The sequence below is a fragment of the Pristis pectinata genome, chromosome 5 (assembly GCF_009764475.1).
Source record: "Pristis pectinata isolate sPriPec2 chromosome 5, sPriPec2.1.pri, whole genome shotgun sequence".
Taxonomy (NCBI): Eukaryota; Metazoa; Chordata; class Chondrichthyes; order Rhinopristiformes; family Pristidae; genus Pristis; species Pristis pectinata.
Window position 1 is genome coordinate 3,730,501 of NC_067409.1, and position 19,548 is coordinate 3,750,048.

The 19,548-nt window shown below is 43.0% G+C and overlaps 1 protein-coding gene across 1 annotated transcript in view; it reads left to right on the forward strand.

The window, feature by feature from the left end:
- Positions 1-5,539: 5,539 nt before the first annotated feature.
- Positions 5,540-19,548, forward strand: part of slc39a4 (solute carrier family 39 member 4) — a 39,826-nt gene continuing 25,817 nt past the window's right edge. Inside the window, exons 1-2 of the mRNA XM_052016914.1 lie at positions 5,540-5,841; positions 17,667-17,960. Of these exons, the coding sequence (XP_051872874.1) occupies positions 5,623-5,841; positions 17,667-17,960 (513 nt within the window). The 5' untranslated portion in view covers positions 5,540-5,622. The remainder of the gene's footprint in view (positions 5,842-17,666; positions 17,961-19,548) is intronic.

Below are 19,548 nucleotides of genomic sequence, written 5' to 3' on the forward strand. Positions count from 1 at the left end.
AAGTGACAAGTTCAAGTTTATTGTCACAGGCATACATACCCAGGGAATAAATGCTATGAAAATTAGCTTTTTGCAGCAGCAGCAGCACAGTGCATTATACACATAACTTTCCATAAACTTAAATTAACATAAACTATACATAACCTACATATCAAAGTAAACATAATGACATGAGTGCAAGTTGAGAGAGAGAAAAAGAAGTATATTCTGAGGTAGACAGGGTTGTAAAGAAGGCTTTTGGCATCCTGGCATTCATAAATCAAAGTACTGAGTATGGGAGTTGGGATGTTATGGTGAGGTTGTATAAGACATTGGTGAGGCCAAATTTGGAGTATTGTGTGCAGTTCTGGTCACCTAACTATAGGAAGGTGATTAGTAAGATTGAAAGAGTGCAGAGGAGATTTACTAGAATGTTGCCGGGTCTTCAGGAGTTGAGTTACAGGGAAAGATTGAACAGGTTAGGACTTTATTCCTTGGAGCGTAGAAGAATGAGGGGAGATTTGATAGAGGTTTACAAAATGATGAGGGGTATAGACAGAGTAAATGCGAGTAGGCTCTTTCCATTTAGATTAGGAGAGATAAGTACAAGAGGACATGGCTTTAGGGTGAAAGGGGAAAGGTTTAGGGGGAACATTAGGGGGAACCTCTTCACTCAGAGAGTGGTGGGAGTGTGGAACGAGCTGCTATCTGAGGTGGTAAGCACGGGCTCACTCTTAAGCTTTAAGAATAAATTGGATTGATACATGGACAGGAGAGGTCTGGCGGGTCATGGTCTGGGTGCAGGTCAATGGGATTAGCGCAATAAAGTTTCGGTACAGACTAGGAGGGCCGAATGGCCTGTTTTCTGCGCTGTAGTGTTTTTTGGTTCCATGGAAGTGTTAGGGTTTTTCAGGTCAGTTCAAGCACCTGATGGCAGTGGGGAAGAAGCTGTTGTTGAACCACGTGATGGCCACATTTACAATCACATGTGGCTCGCCAACTGATTTTCTTAAAATTCCTTTTTCCAGGCTGTGGGAGTTACTGTTTATTGTTTCTTTCATTCATTTTGGGCAATCTTACCGGTGACTAGTGGTGTTCCGCAGGGGTCGGCGTTGGGTCCGCTACTTTCCACTTTATATGTGAACAATCTGGATGACAGATTTGATGGCTTTGTGGCCTGGTTTGCAGATGATACAAAGATAGGTGGAGGGGCAGGTAGTGTTGAGGAAGCAGGGAGTCTGCAGAAGGACTTGGACAGGTTGGGAGAATGGGCAAAGAAGAGGCTGATGGAATACAGCGTAGGGAAGTGTACGGTCATGCACTTTGGTAGAAGGAATAAAGGTGTAGACTACGTGCTGAATGGGGAGAGAATTCAGAAATCAGAGGTGTAAAGAGACTTGGGAGTCCTAGTGCAGAATTTCCTAAAGATTAACTTGCAGGTCGAGTCGGTAGTAAGGAAGGCAAATGCAATGTTAGCATTCCTTTCGAGAGGATTGAAATATAAAAACAAGGATGTAATGCTGAGGCTTTATAAGGCGTTGGTCAGACCACATTTGGAGTATTGTGAGCAGTTTTGGGAACCATCTAAGGAAGGATGTGCTGGCATTGGAGAGGGTCCAGAGGAGGTTTACAAGAATGATCCCAGGAAAGAAAGGGTTAACGTATGAGGAGCGTTTGATAGCTCTGGGCCTGTACTCACTGGAGTTTAGGAGGATTAGGGGGTATCTCATTGAAACCTACCGAATATTGAAAGGCCTGGATAGAGTGGACGTGGAGAGGATGTTTCCAGTAGTCGGAGAGTCTAGGACCAGAGGGCACAGCCTCAGAATAGAAGGACATTCCTTTAGAATAGAGATGAGGAGGAATTTCTTTAGCCAGAGGGTGATGAATCTGTGGAATTCATTGCCACAGATGGCTGTGGAGGCCAAGTCGCTGGGCATATTTAGAGCGGAGATTGATAGGTTCTTGATTAGTAAGGTCATCTAAGGTTACAGGGAGAAGGCAGGAGAATGAGGTTGAGAGGGAAAAATAAATCAGCCATGATCAAATGGCAGAGCAGACTTGATGGGCCGAATGGCCTAATTCTGCTCCAATGTCTTATGATCTTAAAAGATTTACAAGGATATTGCCAGGACTTGAGGGACTGAGTTATAGGGAGAGGTTGGACAGACTAGGACGTTATTCCTTGGCGCCTAGAAGACTGAGAGGTGAGCTTATATAAAACCATGAGGGGCATAGATAGGGTGAATGCACTCAGTCTTTTTCCCAGGGTTGAGGAATCAAGAACGAGAGGGCATCAATTTTAGGTGAGAGAGGAAAGATTTAATCGTAACTTGAGAGACAACTTTTTTTACACAAAGGGTGGTATGTATGTGGAACGAGCTGCCAGAGGAAGTGGTTGAGGCAGGTACAATAACAGTTGGACAGATATATGGATTGGAAAGGTTTAGAGGGATATGGGCCAGGCGCTGGCAAGTGGGACTACTAGCTTGGATGGGACATCTTGGTTGGCATGGACTCATTGGGCCGAAGGGCCTGTTTCTATGCTGTATGGCTCTATGAACTCCCCTATACACTTCTCTCCAGTCTGAAAAACAATCCTTCATTACTTCTCTATCTTTCCTGTTATATCCCTAATTTTGTATCCATTCTGCTACAGCCACTTTATTCCATGGCCTTTAATCTCGTTGACAAACCTGTTATGTAGCACCTTATCAAATCTCTCTCCAAATGTCCTAATTGCACATTGTATGTGATACCACAGGATACCATGAACTCAGTCACAATGATCTCTACTTTAGAACATCGAACAGTACAGCACAGGAACAGGCCCTTTGGCCCACCATGTCTGTACCAACCATGCTGTCAAATTAAAGAATAGCACCTGCCTCCACAGGGTGTATATCTCTCCATTCTCAGTCTGTTCGTGTGTCTGTCTAAATGCCTCTCAAACATTGGTATCGTATCTGCTTCCACCACTCTCTCCGGCAGTCCATTCCAGGCACCTATCACTCTCTGTCTAAAAAAATCTTGCCCTGTAAGTCTTCTTTAAACTTTCCCCCTCTCACCTTAAACCTATGCCCTCCAGTATTTGCTTCCCATTTTGTTTGTGGACTCTTTGGATATTTTCCTAAAACCTCTGTGATCTGGCTCCCTAATGCTCAAACAGTTCAGAGGCTTTTCCCTGAGGTTTGTGAATAGTGTCATTGTCATCCTGTGATGCCTTTGACTCAGGCTGATCACTATGAAGTCCCTCTCAGTAGCGTTGGAACAACTTCCCCTCTGGGACAGTTTACCCAGGTCCAATTCTCTGGGTTTCTTACTTTGCTGCACTAGTCTCTTTCTCAACCTCATGGCTGCCTTTACAGCTGCTGTAGTCAATAACCATAGTCCTGGTACCTTGCTGGGAAAAACCCTCTTCATCTGATCAGTCGTGAAATATACATATGACAAACCCACCTCCAATGGTGTTCACTGAGAATCCATGATTCTCAAAGAACTCCCTCGGTATATTCTCTAGATTTCTGAAGCCATACCTTATGCTAATATTGCCCACTTTTGCTGCAGAATCATATTTGGAGATAAAAATCAAACCGCTGGAGGAACTCAGCAGGTCAGGCAGCATCTATGCAGGCAAAGTGATAAGTGACATTTCAGGTAAGAAGCCCTTCCTCAGAACTAGTTCAGTTGCAGGACCTTAATCCACAGCATTATGTAGGGGAGTCAGCTCAGAGAAAGGCTCCCTGGCCCGAAATGTTTCTCTTTCCACAGATGCTGCTTGACAGGCTGAGTTCTTCCAGCATTTCTGTTTTTGTTTTAGATTCCACATCTGCAGTTTTATTTGTTTTCTGATGCGACCACTGAGCTGTGCTTTCAGTATACATTCCATCCCTGCTGGAATCCTACATTCCAGAAACCCTTCTCTGGAGGCCTCCGAGGAGCCTACAGTTCATTGGAAATATCTGGATGAGACATGAGGCTTAATTATAGACAAGGTCGTGGCCAGGGGTATCAGGAACTAGAGGGCATAGGTTTGAGGGGAGAGATTTAATAGGAACCTGAGGGACAACTTTTTCACCCAGAGTATGGTCTGTATATGGAATGAGCTGGGTCCAAGTCCAGAGCTCCCTGAAAGTGGCTGCACAAGTTGATAGGGTGGTTAAAAAGGGGTATGACATGCTTGCCTTTATTAATCGAAGCATTGAGTTCAAGAGTCGGGAAGTTATGTTGCAGCTTTATAAAACTCTGGTTAGGCTGCATTGGGAGCATTGCATTCAATTCTGGTCACCCCATATAGGAAGGATGTGGAGGCTTTGGAGAGGGTGCAGAAGAGGTTCACCAGGACGCCGCCTGGATTAGAAGGCATGAGCTATAAGGAGAGGTTGGACAAACTTGGGTTCGTTTCTCTGGAGTGGCGGAGGCTGACGGCAGACCTGACAGAAGTTTATAAGATTATGAGAGGCATAGATAGAATAGACAGCCGGTATCTTTTTCCCAGGGTTGAAATGTCTAATAGGAGTGAGTGTGCAGTAAAGGTGAGAGGGGGTAAGTTCAAAGGAGATGTGTGGGGAAAGTTTTTTTACACAGAGAATGGAATATGCTTTTAGGGGTGGTGGTGGAGGCATTTGCGATAGAGGTGATTAAGAGGCTCTTAGGTAGGAACATGAATGTGCAGAAAATGGAGGGATATGGATCTTGTGTAGGCAGAAGGGATTAGTTTAGATAGGTGTTTAATTACTAGTTTAATTAGTTCGGCACAACATTGTGGTTCCTGTGCTGTACTGTTCTAAGTTTTATTTTCCATTGCTTCTGACAAACACTCTCAGTGTTTCAGGTCAGAGAACAGGTTTAATCCCATTCCAGTGCCAGTGCCTCCAGGTCTGGAAGGGCTGAATGAGGGCAGAACAGCTGATCTGCCTTCCTAACATTTACAATTTCAAGTTTAATAAAACAATACATTTTTGAAAATCAAAACACCCTTGCACAAAGTACAAATGGAAGGTAAACTGGGGGAAGACTACAAGGAACAATGGGGAAAAAAGGTCAAATATTTCATTGTGGCAGGTTATTCAAAAAAATACAAATGAAGTCAAAGAAAGAACATAGAAAAACTGGACAGAGTCCAGGGTAGGGATGTTTGCATGAAGTATTGATTTGTACATTCCTAAAAATCAGCCTGACATTTTTTAAATGTCTCTGGTAATTTATTAAAGGGAAGCATGTGACTTGGAACATACATCAGTGAAGTAACTTCACTATGGGTAGGTATATATTTTTGGAAGCAATGTATATTTTCTTTCTTGAACTGTCTGTGATTTAAATTGAAATGTATATGTTTAAGGTGAGTGTGTTTGCTTGGAAACCCCATTGAGCTGGTTCTGTGTCAATCAAATCAAGATTTGCAAACCTGGGAGTTTCCTTTCAGCCGTGAGTGGTTTGGACATCATTAATCTTTCCCTGGCCAATCAAGAGCAAGGGGGAGGGAGGGGGGGGCATTTGCCACTAGGTTAGATATAAAACTCATCAACTTTAACCAGCAGCCATTTGACCTTCTTTGCACACAAGTAATCAAGGTTTTGTCAAGAAGTTTTTGTGAGAAGGAGCTGGAGAGATCCTTTTTCTTTTTTTTTTGTTTGCTGCATTATGACTTGTCTGTCCGTACTGCTCCCTGTGCTTCTGGCTGTCTTGAAGCTAGCAGCCTCACAAGGAAATGAATCTCTCTTTGTCACTGAGCAAGAGCTCTTCAAAAGAGTGGTGGACCTCCTAGTGTCTGGAGAAGACATCCTGAGTGAGACAGCAGTCACCTCTTTAATAAGTATCTTAGAGAACCGTGTGCAGTGTTCTGAGGTGCCGTGTGAAAAGGTAAATGCAAGGCTTTCCGATCGCTGAGTTTCGGTGACAAACTTTACATAGACTGCTGGTGCCACCTCAAGGCGGCTTTAAGCACTAACCTAGCTTTTTAGTTGGTTTTAAATTGAAAAGCGACTAGCAAGATAATCACACTAAATGTGTTCTATAATAGTGTGGATTAAGATTCTGCAATTTAATTCCTGATATATTTCTTAATATTAATAAATGTGAATATATTCTGGAAATGGAACAGTTCAGGTTCACCGACTACAAAGACACAAGTATTTAAGGAATGAATTTTAGAAAGTACTCACTTTTCCTAAATGTATTTTGGGCTAAGTTCATTGTTACATGATGCTAATTGAATGAATTCTGGCGCGGATGGAGCAATGGGGCAAGTGGGGAGGGGTGACCGATGAGTTGCGTCATTTGTTGTTAACAATAATGCCGGAGAGAGTGAGAGGGAGAACTGCTCGAATGGCATCAGGAATGAGAGACCTCAGTTATGCAGAGAGACTGGAGAAGATGGAATTATTTTCCCAGGAGCAGGGAAGGTTAAGCGATTTGGAAGAGACATTCACGATCGTGAAGAGGTTTCGCAGAGTAAATAAGGAATGCTGTTTCTAATGGCAAGAGGGTTGGTAAATAGAGAACATAAGTTTAAAATAATTGGGAAAAAAAACAAGAAGGGGGCAAGAGGGAGACTTTTTACCACTGCTACGAGCCGAGGACATGTTGCCTGAAAGTGTGAGATCAGAGAGCAGCTCCGGCCGCTGAGTCTGCACCCATTTACATGAATTTTACCTCCCCACATTCCCATCAATCTCCCCCCAGATTCTACCACTCACCTACACACCAGGAGCGATTTACAGTAGCCAATTAACCTACTAACCCTGTATGTTTTGGGGTGTGGGAGGAAGCCAATGCACCCAGCAGAAACCTACACAGTCATAGGGAGAACATGCAAACTCCACAAAGACAATTGAGGAGACGCAAAGAGACTGCAGATGCTGGAATCTGGAGTGAGAAACAAACTGCTGGAGGAACCTCGCAGGTCGTGGAGCACCTGTGGAGGGAAATGGACAGTCGACGTTTCGGGTCGAGACCCTTCATCTAGACTGAAAGAGTAGAGGGGAGATAGGGAATATAAAGAGACGGGGGAAGGGATGGAGCAAGAGGTGGCAAGCGATAGGTGGATCCAGGTGAGGAGGGGTGATTGACAGGTGGAATCAACTGGGGGAGGAGGAGTGGAAGTAGCAACAGAGGGTGGGAGGTGATAGGTGGAGGCGACATAGGGCTGCAGATGATGGGATCCAATAGGAAAGAAAGGTGGAGCATGGAACCAAATAGGGAGGCAGGTGGGAACAGGGGGAAGGGGATACAGTGGGAGGAGTTGTATGGGTGATGGGCAGATGGGTTGGGGAGGGGAGCTGGGGGGGTTGTGTGTCGGAGGACCTGGGTGGATCAGGAGAGAGAAAGGTACAGAGGGGGCTCAGTTTATCTGAAATTGGAAAATTCAATGTTCATGGGTTATGAGGGGTAGTTTGGTGGAGATCGAAGCTTTTAGATAGACATGAATATGGAGGGATATGGATGGTACACAGGAGGAGGACATTTAGTATAAATTGGCATCAAGATCAGCACAACATTGTGGGCTGAATGGCCTGTCTGGTGCTGTACTGTTCTATGTTCTATGCCATTCCAGAACTCTACAGAGTACCTGGGCGGAATATGAGGTGGTCCTCTAGTTTGTGTTTGCCCTCACCCTGGCAGTGGAGGAGGATGAGGACAGACAGACTGGTGTGGGAATGGGGAAAGGAATTAAAATGGCTAACAACTGGGAGCTCCAGATGGCCATGGAGGATGGCGCGCAAATGCTTGGAAAAGCTGTGGAGGTTGGAATTGAACTTGGAACACTAGACCTGTGAGATAGCAGCAGTACCTCAATGCTTTACTTGATTTCTTCGAGTGTTTTCCACTACGTTTCTGTGTGGGGAATGGAATCATCAATTAGCTCTTTAAAAATACACAGGCACTTTGCAATGAGGAAGTTATTTCCACATATTCTACACTAAAAATGCATTGCACCTCAGCTTCACAAGAGAAAGTATTAAAATGCACAGTGAGTCACAGGAGGAACATGATTACGTTGCAAATTACAGAAAAGGAGCTGGAGAACTCAAAGGAAATGAATTTTCCACGATATTAACAAGTATTTGGCATGGAGCAATTGTGGATCAGTGGCAAATGGTTTGGTCACTATTCGAGAGAGAAGGATAGCTGTGATGCGGGGAGAGAGGGAGAGACTGGAAGTTACAGATGGGGAAGGAATTCTCAGCTCTGGGAGATCTGAAGATCTCAACATCCATCATCAAAGATCCCCACCATCCGGGCCATGCCATCTTTTCGCAACTACCATCGGGCAAGAGGTACAGAAGCCTGAAGTCCCACACCACCAAGTTCAGGAACAGCTACTTCCCTTCAACCATTCGGTTCTTGAACCAACTGGCAAAATGCTAATCACTGCAGTTTAGCAACACTATGCCCACTTCGATCACTTTGCACTAAAATGGACTTTTTTTTGTTCTAGTTGTGTTCTTTCTTGTAAAAATAGTGTATAATTTGTTTAATTTATGTTTTTCTTGTGAATGCTGCTTGTATTGATGCTCTGTGCCTGTGATGCTGCTGGAAGTAAGTTTTTCATTGCAGCTGTGCACACATGGACGTGCTTATGACAATAAACTCGACTTTGACTTTGAAAGGAAGGTACAAAAGCTGTAAAAGAAAATCTAGAGGGTGAGTTATGGCAGGAAGCAACATTTCTTTCACTGAGAACAACTTAAACTTAAAGGCTTAATTGATCTAAGTTGCTTCTTAATTTAGTAGGATAGAATACCTTTAGTTCACTTGTGAATCATGACAATCATGCTGGTAGTCGATCAGTGAGTTGATAGAAAGCAATGAGAAACCCTGCAGAGAAGCGATTCAAGTTATCAAGTAATGTGGTTGTCATTGTTGCTATTGGAGAGGCTTCTGATTCACATCCATGATAACAGGTCAGGAAACTAATGTGTCTCAGTGTGTCAAAATTCCAAAACCTGTTGATAAAAGGTTAGGAAAACATTAATGTTTTGCCAGTGAAGCCTTTGCCAATGATTTTGTGGCGACCTTTCATTGTGTTGGCTATGATCTGCTTTGTTTAAGCAGCAACGATTTTATTCAGTGAGATCATTCTTCTACTGTGATGTTAACCTTGAGAGACATTTGAGTAAATACAAGACATTAGAGTGAACGTAAACAGACTGTGTTTGATGATTCAAAAGTGACTTGTTATTTTCCACATACATTGCCAGGACCTATAGATAGACATAAGAACACAAGTAGTAAATTCAAGTGGGTGAGGCCATTTAGTCATCTTTTCAATTCCAACAAACCTGCTCTTGAATGACTCTGTGTTTTTGGCTCGTTTGCCTGATTCTTAGATCATTCTTTTTCCTGCCTAAATCCTTGATATTGGCTGGATTTGCATTTTCTGATGCATGGTTTTGACCTGAAATGTCGACAATTCCTTTCCCCTCACAGATGCTGCTCGACCTGCTGAGTTGCTCCAGCAGATTGTGTGTTATATTTCCTTTAACTGGTTGTACTTACATCCCTTTGATCTGAAGTTGACAACTTTTGCTTCCTTCTATCAATGCTTTCTTCTGGATAGGCAGCACCAATTAATCAGGGGTTATCTGGGTCCTAGAATTGTCTCGGTAACCCTCTCTACTATCCCCTCTTATCAGACCCTCCTTAAATCCTAACTCCTTGACAAAGCATTCAATGTACATTGATGGCTTCAAATTCAGACTGACAGGATGACAGTTTTTATTCAATGAAGCTTTAAGTGATGGATTGCCTGCCAGCTCCTGTCCCATTCTCTGTTCTCATCTCTTCATGGGTCTGACCCAAAATGTCAACCATCCCTCTGCCTCCATAGATGCGGCCTGATTCACTAAGTTCCTCCAGCAGTTTGTTTTTTGCTCCAGATTATAGCATTGGCAGTCTCCTGTGTCTCTCTCAGAGTCATGCAGCACGGAAACAGGCCCTTCAGCCCAATTCCTCAATGCCGACTAAAATGCTTATCTAAGCTAGTCCCATTTGCTCGCGTTTGGCCCATATCCCTCTAAACCTTTCCCATCCATGTACCGTTCCATGTGTCTTTTAAATGTTGTTAGTGTATCTCCCTCAACCACTTCCTCTGGCAGCTCATTCCATATTCCCATCACCCTCTGCATGGTGCTTAAAAGGACCCCTCAGGTCCCTTTTAAATCTTTCTCCTCTCACCTTAAACCTATGCCCTCTAGTTTTGATTCCCTTTCCCTGGAAAAAAGACTTTGGGCATTCGTCCTATCTATGCCCCCTCATGATTTTATAAGGTCAACCTTCAGTCTCCAATGCTGTAAGGAATAAAGTCCTAGCCTTAAGCACGGAAATTTTACTTCTTAAGTAAAGGATTTTGTGATATTTCTCTGTATTAAAGCAATATGTAAATGGTCATTGTAAATAGCTCAACAGGGATAGATGCTAAAAAAATGGGTTTCCTCTGGGTGCTCCGGTTTCCTCCCACATTCCAAAGACGTACGGGTTAGGAAGTTGTGGGCACGCTATGTTGGTGCCGGAAGCGTGGCGACACTTGTGGGCTGCCCCCAGCACACTATGCAAATAGGTGTATTTCACTGTGTGCTTTGATGTACATGTGACTAATAAAGAAATCTTATTTTATCTTATCTTAAAAATGATAGCAGGTACTAAAAATTTATTCCTAGTGATTGGCAAAGTGATTAGGCTCATTTTCTTTGGATTTTCAAGATCCAGTTACTGCAGGTGCATTGCTCACTCGGATTAATGTTCATGGGCATGGAGAGACAGATTTAAAAAGATAACTTAAGAGCTATAAAGGAAGTTAGAAGAACCTTTTTATGCATAGCATAACATGGTTGCACAATAAATTACAAGACATGGTGACTGGAAGATTTGGGGAGGAATGGGTTGACGAGAAAGTAGTAGTTTTGACTTTGGTATTGGTTTATTATTGACACATGTACCAAAATACAGTGAAAAGCTTTTGTTTGCGTGCCATGCGTGCAGATCAAGCCATACATAAGTACATTGAGGTAGTAAAAAGGCAAACAGAATGCAGAATAGAGTGTTACAGTTTCAGAGAAAGTGCAGTGCCGGTAAACAAATAAAGTGCAAGGGCCACAACGAAGTAGATTGGGAGATCAAGTCTTCGTCTTGAGTGGGATTAGAAGCTGTCCTGCAGTCTGGTGGTACGTGTTCCCAAGCTTTTGTACCTCCTGTCCGATGGGAGAGAGGAGAAGACCTGCAACACAGTTTGCAGGTGAACTAGCAGGCTGTTTCGTCTAAAGTCAAGGTAAAAATATTGTGAAAGATGTAAAAATTTACTCAAGAAATTGCCTCCATTTCTAAGAAGAAAGGTGGTGAAATGAAAGTGGAAGAGGAACTACCCAACTCCTTCTGTCTGACGAAAAAACATAAGATGCTGGAAACACTCATTGACTGGAAATATCGACTGTTTCTCTCCCCACAGATGCTACCTGACCTGTTGTATATCTCCAGAATTTTCTTGTGCCTTATTTTTCTTGGTTCATTTGAAAAAGTTAAGAATCAATATGCCAAGCATAAACTGGCACTCCATGAGTCAGAGACACTGCCATCGTAATTTGCTTTCAACTGCACCGTATCATCAAATTTACCAAAAGCTAATCATATACCAGAGGGCATTGCTTTAAGGTGAGAATGGGGAAAGTTTAAAGAAGATGTGTAGGGTAAGTTTTTTCACACAGAGAATGCTAGGTGCCTGCAACTGGCTGCTGCAGAGACTGGTGGAAGCAGATATGATAGTGGTGTTTAAGATGCTATTAAATCGGCAGATGAACATGCAGGGAATGGAGGGATATGGATCACATGCAGGCAGATGGGATTAATTTGATTTGGCATCATGTTCAGCACAGACATAGTGGGCCGAAGGGCTTGTTCCTGTGCTGTACTGTTCAATGCTTTGTGTTCTAAAATCTGCCAATGCTAAAATCTGAAATATAAACAGAAGATGCTTGAAATACCCAGCAGGTCAGACAGCATCTGTGGAGAGAGAGAGAGAGAGTGAGAGTGAGAGAGAGTGAGAGTGAGAGAGAGAGAGAGAGAGAGAGAGAGAGAGAGAGATAGGAAAACAGAGTTAATGTTTCAGATCAGTGACCTTTCACCAGACCGGGCAAAGCCTGAAATCAAATCTGTTTTAAATTGCAGTGAAGAGGGTGGGGTGAAGAGAACAAAGGGAATGTCTGTAACAGAGTGGAGGTTAGGAGAGATTGAATGGCATAAGTGGTGATAGGGTCAGCTGAGAAAGGGTGTGATAACGATAAAGCCTTTTCCACTTTCTCTTTGCTAGCAATATCACATTTAATGTTTCGATTACAAAATTCAGCAAGTAGATTAAATGTTGCCAAACCACAAACTGAATAAATGAGCAGTTTTCTCAGGTATGAGGTAGAGACAATTGGAAATTCATCTGCTACTAGAAGTCTCAAGTAGCACTCAAAGGTTTTCAAGTGGCACTTAAAGGTTGTAACTCCTTCTGTCGAGCAGGAACTAGGCAGACAGGGTGCGGTGAAACTGAAGAGAGATAAAATAGGATGGAGAGTTAACCAGGACTCTCACTATCCAATCTGCTTGGCTTTAATAATCTCAAACAGAGGGGCTCTGATGATGTAATTGAGACATCTTTTTACTTTACAGATTTTTACAGCTTCTATCCCGAGCGTAGAAGAATGAGGGGAGATTTGATAGAGGTTTACAAAATTATGAGGGGTATAGACAGAGTAAATGCGAGTAGGCTCTTTCCACCTAGATTAGGAGAGATAAGTACGAGAGGACATGGCTTTAGGGTGAAAGGGGAAAGATTTAGGGGGAACATTAGGGGGAACTTCTTCACTCAGAGAGTGGTGGGAGTGTGGAACGAGCTGCCATCTGACGTGGTAAATGCGGGCTCACTCTTAAGTTTTAAGAATACATCGGATAGATACATGGATGGGAGAGGTCTGGAGGGTTATGGACTAGGTGCAGGTCAATGTGACAAGTGGAATAAAGTTTCGGTGCAGACTAGAAGGCCTGAATGGCCTGTTTTCTGTGCTGTAGTGTTCTATGGTTCTATGGTTCTGTGTTATAGGACTAATAAACAGTCCCCTAGTAGGACAAAATGGACTCTTGACCTCACAATCTATCTTGTTATGGCCTTGCACCTCACTGTCTGCCTCTACTGCACTTTCCCCTGTGCTACCTCAATGCACTGTTAATTAAGTGATCTGTATGGACAGCATGCAAAGTTTTTTACTATACCTCAGTACATGACAATAATAAACCAATTTACCAATTTTTCTGGAGACACAAAAGACTGCAGATGCTAGAATGTGCAGTGAAAAACTGCTGGAGGACCTTAGTGGGTCTGGGAGCATCTGTAGAGGGAAAGCTCCAGATGAAGGGTCTTGACCTGAAGTGTCAACTGAAAAACCCTGGTGCTACCTTGGACTATATTTTCCTTTTTCTCTCCCTCAACTTGCACTAATGTCCTTATGTTTATTTTGTTGTGCAAGTTATGTATAACTTATGTTAATTTGTCATAGCGTTATACAGCACAGAAGCAGGCCAAGACGCCCCATCCAAGCTAGTCCCATTTGCCAGTATTTGGCCCATAACCTTCTAAACCTTTCCTATCCATGTACCTGTCCAATTGTCTTTTAAATGTCGTTAATTTACCTGTCTCAATCACTTTGTCTGGCAGCTCGTTCCACATAGATACCACCCTTTGTGTAAAAAAAGTTGCCTCTCAAGTTCCTATCTTTCCCCTCTCACCTTAAACCTACGTCTTCATTCTTGACTCCCTAACCTTGGGAAAAAGACTCCGTGGATTTACCATTTATGCCCCATATTGTTTTATACACCTCTATAAGATCACCTCTCTGTCCTCTACCTTCCAAGCTTATGTTAATTTATGTTTGTTATGTTTGTAATGCTGCAAAAAGCTAATTTTCATGGCTTTTATACCCTGGGTATGTGTGCCTATGACAATAAACTTGAAGTTGAATTCCACCTCCCCCACAGATGCTGCCTGACCCACTGAGTTCCTCAAGCAGTTTGATTTTGCTACAGCTTTTTTTTCATGTGATTCAACCAGACAGTAGTAATTGTTGATATTAAATGATGAATCTACATATTGGTAAAAAAAACATTTAAAAGCAAGATTCTGGAGAAATCTGAAGGTTGATAAGATTGAAAGGATCTGTTCTGTTTCCTCTGTGAATGACGCAGTAGGCTGTTGCAAAGAATTCACAGGGCAACAGACCTGTATCAAAGTTCCTCACTGTTGCCATCACACATATAGTAATTTTCTCGTTAAACATGTGCTTTAGCTGTAAAAATATTAATTGTCTCACTTGGTTAACACGGGAGTCTGTTGGCTAATATCAGAGAAAATCTTGTGACGTAGGTAGAACAGCAAACCTAGCTAGCAGAATCTTGCATCTTGCAAACAGTTGTTCAGTACACACCTGTGTGAGGACAGAGTATAAAGGTATTGCATTCGTGTCTAGTGGGGCAAGGTCTGCTTTCGGGAACTCGTTATGGTTCCGCAATGAGCACATTAGTGTTGTAATTTATTTTCAAGACTAGATAAAAGTTATACCATGTCCTTTTAGTTCCCAGAGTAGTTATACCATGTCCTTTTAGTTCCGTTTAGTTCCAAGTTCAAACTAATGTCCAAGTTCATATGATTTATTAGTTGAACTCTGTAGCCTGCAAAATGAACCCTATGTAACCTTATCTATAAACTAAAATATCTCGTTGCTGAACTGGTGCCAGAAATTTATGAGCATGCAGAAATCTGCAAACTTCCTTCACCTGTAACAATTAATGTCTGTCTAACTTTGCAGTTCATATCAGTTTCACTTTGTGGGTTAAAAAAGACATGCTGTCCTAAACAGAACTCTGCCTTGGCAACCGTGACAGGTACAGGCATTGTTTGACCAAGTAGCTTTGCTTCAATGCTGTATGATTCAATAATGATCATGCCAGCCTGCAGTTTTCCTGTCAAGTTCTTGTCATAGGCATTAAGACGTAGGGGATAAACACATGAAGATTTGCTTTTTGCAGCAGTAGCACAGTACATTACAGACATAAGGTAACATAAACTTAAATTAACATAAATTATACATAACTTACATGACAAAATAAACAAATGACATTAGTGCAAGTTCAGAAAGAGAGGGGAAGAAATATAGTCCAAGGTCACATTAAGGTTTCTCAGGTGGGTTCAAGAACCTGACGGCAGTGGGGAAGAAGCTGTTGTTGAACCTTGAGGTGTGGGTCTTCAGGCTCCTGTACCTCCTGCCTGATGGCAGCATTGAGAAGAGGGCACGGCCCGGATGGTGAGAGTCCCGGATGATGGATGTCGCCTTCCTAAGACATCGCCTCTTGTTGATGTCCTCGACGGTAGGGAGAGCTGTACCCGTGATGGGACTGGCTGAGTCCCACCATTCTCTGTAGCCTCTTGTGATCCTGTGCATTGGAGCTCCCACAACAGGCTGTGATGCAACCAGTCAGAATGCTCCCCACCATACATCCATACAAGTTTATCAGAGTCTTCAATGACATGCCGAATCTCCTTATACTTCTAAGAAAGTAGAGACGCTGGCGCACCTTCTTCATGGTTGCATCTATGTGGTGGGCCCAGGATAGATCCTCCAAGATGTTGACATCCAGGAACTTGAAGTTGCTCACCCTTTCCACAGCAGACCCTTCAATGAGGACTGGTGTGTGTTCGTCTGACTTCCCCTTCCTAAAGTCAACAATCAGTTCCTCGGTTTTACTGACATTGAGCAGAAGGTTGTTGTAATGTCACCACACAACTAGTTGACCTATCTCACTCCTTGTCACCATCCATGATTCTGCCAACAACAGTGGTGTCGATGGCGAATTTGTAGATGGCACTGGAGCTACACTTGGAGTCAATATTCCTGTGGCAGCAGCAGTGGGGCAGTTGATGGCAGGATGTAGACACACACACACACACACACACACACACACACACACACACACACACACACACACACACAGGTAGATATGGAATCATAGAGTAATACAGCACAGAAACAGGCCCTTCACCCCAACTCATCTATGCCAATGAAGATTCCCATCTAAGCCAGTCCCATTTGCCCGCGTTTGGCCCATGTCCCTCTAAACCTTTCCTAGATGTTACTGTCCAAGTGTCTTTTAAACGTCATTATTGTACCTGCCTCAATCATTTTCTCTGGCAGCTCGCTCCATATACGCACCACCTTCTGTGTGAAGACATTACCCCTTAGGTCCCTTTTAAATCTTTCCCCTCTTACTTTAAACCTTAGTTTTTGATTCCCTTTCCCTGGGACAAAGACTGAGTGCACTCACTCTTTCTATGCCCCTCATGATTTCATACACATCTATAAGGTCACCCCTCAGTGCCCTGTACTCCAAGGAATAAAGTCCTAGCCTGCTCAAACTCTCCCTGTAACTCAGGCCCTCGAGTTCTGGCAACATTCTCGTAAATCTTCTCTGTGCTCTTTCCAGTTTAATGACGCCTTTCCTATAACAGGGTAATCAAAACTGTACACAGTACCCCAGGTGTAGCCTCACCAACGTCTTGGATAACTGCAACGTAACATCCTAACTCTTATGCTCAATTCCCTGTATTTACACAGAATTGACTCTGTCTCTTTAGAACCCTATGTCTCTCTGCCCCTGTGAGATACTTCAAAAGTTATATGAACAGTGAAACATGATAATCCGGCAACGTCAGGACGTTGGTGGTGCCACCTGGCAGGTTTTTCAGACTATTGGATATTACTCCCATTAATACCTCAACACACTTTTATTTTGCTTTTTAAATGTTACTGTGAACCTGGTGAACCTAAAGAGAGCAGACACAAGCACCTTGGACTTCAGCTCCAGCCACAAACCTACCGTGGACTAGATGACCATAAAAAATTGCAGAGAACTGCAAATCCAGCCCAGTCCATCACACAAACCAATAATCTCCCCTCCTACACTTCCTGCTGCCTTGAAAAAGCAGCCGACATAATCAAGGACCCCTCCCACCCTGGTCATTCTCTCTTCTCCCCTCTCCCTTTGGACAGAAGATACAAAAGCTTGTGAGCTCATACCACCAGGCTCAAGGACAGCTTCTATCCCGCTGTTATCAGACTCTTGAATGGACCTCTCATACGCTAGGGAATGGACTCTTGATCTCCTAATCTACCTCATTGTGGCCCTTGTGTTTTATTTGTCTACTTGCACTGCACTTTCTCTGTAACTGTAACACTTTATTCTGTTACTACCTCGATGTACTTATGTATTGAATGATCTGTTTGGACGGCACACAAACAAAAGCTTTTCACTGTACCTTGGGAGTTGTGACAATAATAAACCAACACTAATACCAATTCCTGACCCTTGGTGTTCCCAAGCCCGACTCCAGCTCCATTTACACACCGGGCCCACACACCAGACCTCTGGTTCTGGCTGCACACCCCACTCCTACCCTGGACTTCTGCTCACACTCTGAACTAATGAGTGATTCAGATGCCAAACTATCAGCATTTACAAACAACAGAATGCTGGATTATTGGAGTTTTATGCAAATACCCACACACACGCGTACGGTTTTGTAGATGACAGTATCGCCTTAAGAAAATAATATTCCTTGTTCATTAACAACTCTCTTCCATCTCTTTTCTCCTAATTAGTGCTTATCAGCCGATGATATTTTTGAACTTGCTGGGAAGAACAGCAGTGACATCAAAGCACTGACATCTGATGACTTTTTTCAAATTTCTCCTGGTTTGCTGCTCTTTCTGAGCGACCCACAGAAAGTGTGCCATGACATACAGGCCAACAAGTGGGAAAAAGAAACAATAGTGTTCACAGAAAATCTATTGACGGCAAATGATACCAGCCAAATCCCTGAACTCACCTACGACCAAGTGGAAGAGGTGCTGCAGAAAATACAAAAGAACTATCTGACAGTGGCCAAAGGTCAGGTAAGTGGGAATAAATACTTGGCAGTTTCTTCTTTTTCCATGATTCAATAATGTGTCAACATAACCCTGAACTCTGCACGGCACTAAAATAATTAGCAAAACTGCTATCAGAGTACTCAAGACGCTCAACGCTATACAGGACAGGACAGAACAGCCCACTTTATAGGCACCTGATCCACAATCATTCAATCAGTGCACCATTGACGCACAGTAGCAGCAGTTTGTATCATCTATAAGACTCATTGCAGCAACTCACCAAGACTCCTTAGACAGCTCTTTCCAAACACACCACCTCTACCAGCCAGAAGGACAAGGGCAGCATAAGCATGGGAACACCATTACCTGGCAGACATTATCAGTTTCTCTCATTGACACCTCTTCCAGACTTCTCTTTCCTTCCATTATTTGTCCCTCTTTCATCTTGCACTATATCCTTGTTTTTTGTCACTTAATGTCTTCTATCTTCCATTTAACATCTCTGTAATGTTTAAGAGGCATTTGGATAGCCAGATGAACAGGCAGTAAGTGGACGGATCTAGACCACGTGCAGGCAGGTGGGATTAGTTTGGACTAGCATCACCATTGGCACAGACATTGTGGGCCGAAGGGCCTGTTCCTGTGCTGGAGACATAGCCTCAAGATTCGGGGGAGTAGATTTAGGATGGAGATGAGGAGGAACGGCTTTTCCCAGAGAGTAGTGAATCGACGGAATTCTCTGCCCAGGGAAGCAGTGGAGGCTGCCTCATTAAATATATTTAAGGCACAGTTATACTGTATATATTTTTGCATAGTAGGGGAATTAAGGGTTATGGGGAAAAGGCAGGTAGATGGAGCTGAGCCCACAGCCAGATCAACCATAATCTTATTGAATGGCGGAGCAGGATCAACAGGCCAAATTGCCTACTCCTGCTCCTACTTCTTATGTTCTTATGTTCTTAATGTTCAATGTTTCGTCTTATCACAGTCCTTCACTTTTATCTTCCACACCCTTTTTCTCTACATTGTAAAACTTGCTTATCTCCACCTTTATTCCAGTGCTGACGAGAGGTAATTGACCTGAAACGACCTGAAACTCTACTCCTCAGGTGCTACCTGATCTGCTGAGCATTTCCAGCATTTTTTTTGCTTTCAAGTTAAAATTAATCCCTATAGTTTATTGAACTCTTGATCTCTCAACCTGACTCATCGTGGCCCTTGCACTTTGTTTGTCTACCTGCACTGTACTTTCTCTGTAATTATAACAATATATTCTGGATTCTGTTAGTGATTTTCCCTTTGTACTACCTGATGTACTTATGCTTGGAATGGTCTGTACTGATGGAATGCAAAACAATTTTTTTCCACTGTATCTCGGTACGTGTGACAATAATAAAGCAATTACCAATTCAATTTTTGTTATATTATCTGACCACTTGGGTGGATCATGTCTAGTAATTTCTACATTTCTCTTATTATTTTCATCACAAAGAACCATAGAACCATAGAATACTACAGCACAGAAAACAGGCCATTCGGTCCTTCTAGTCTGTACCGAAACTTTATTCTGCTAGTCCCATTGACTTGCACCCAGTCCATAACCCTCCAGACC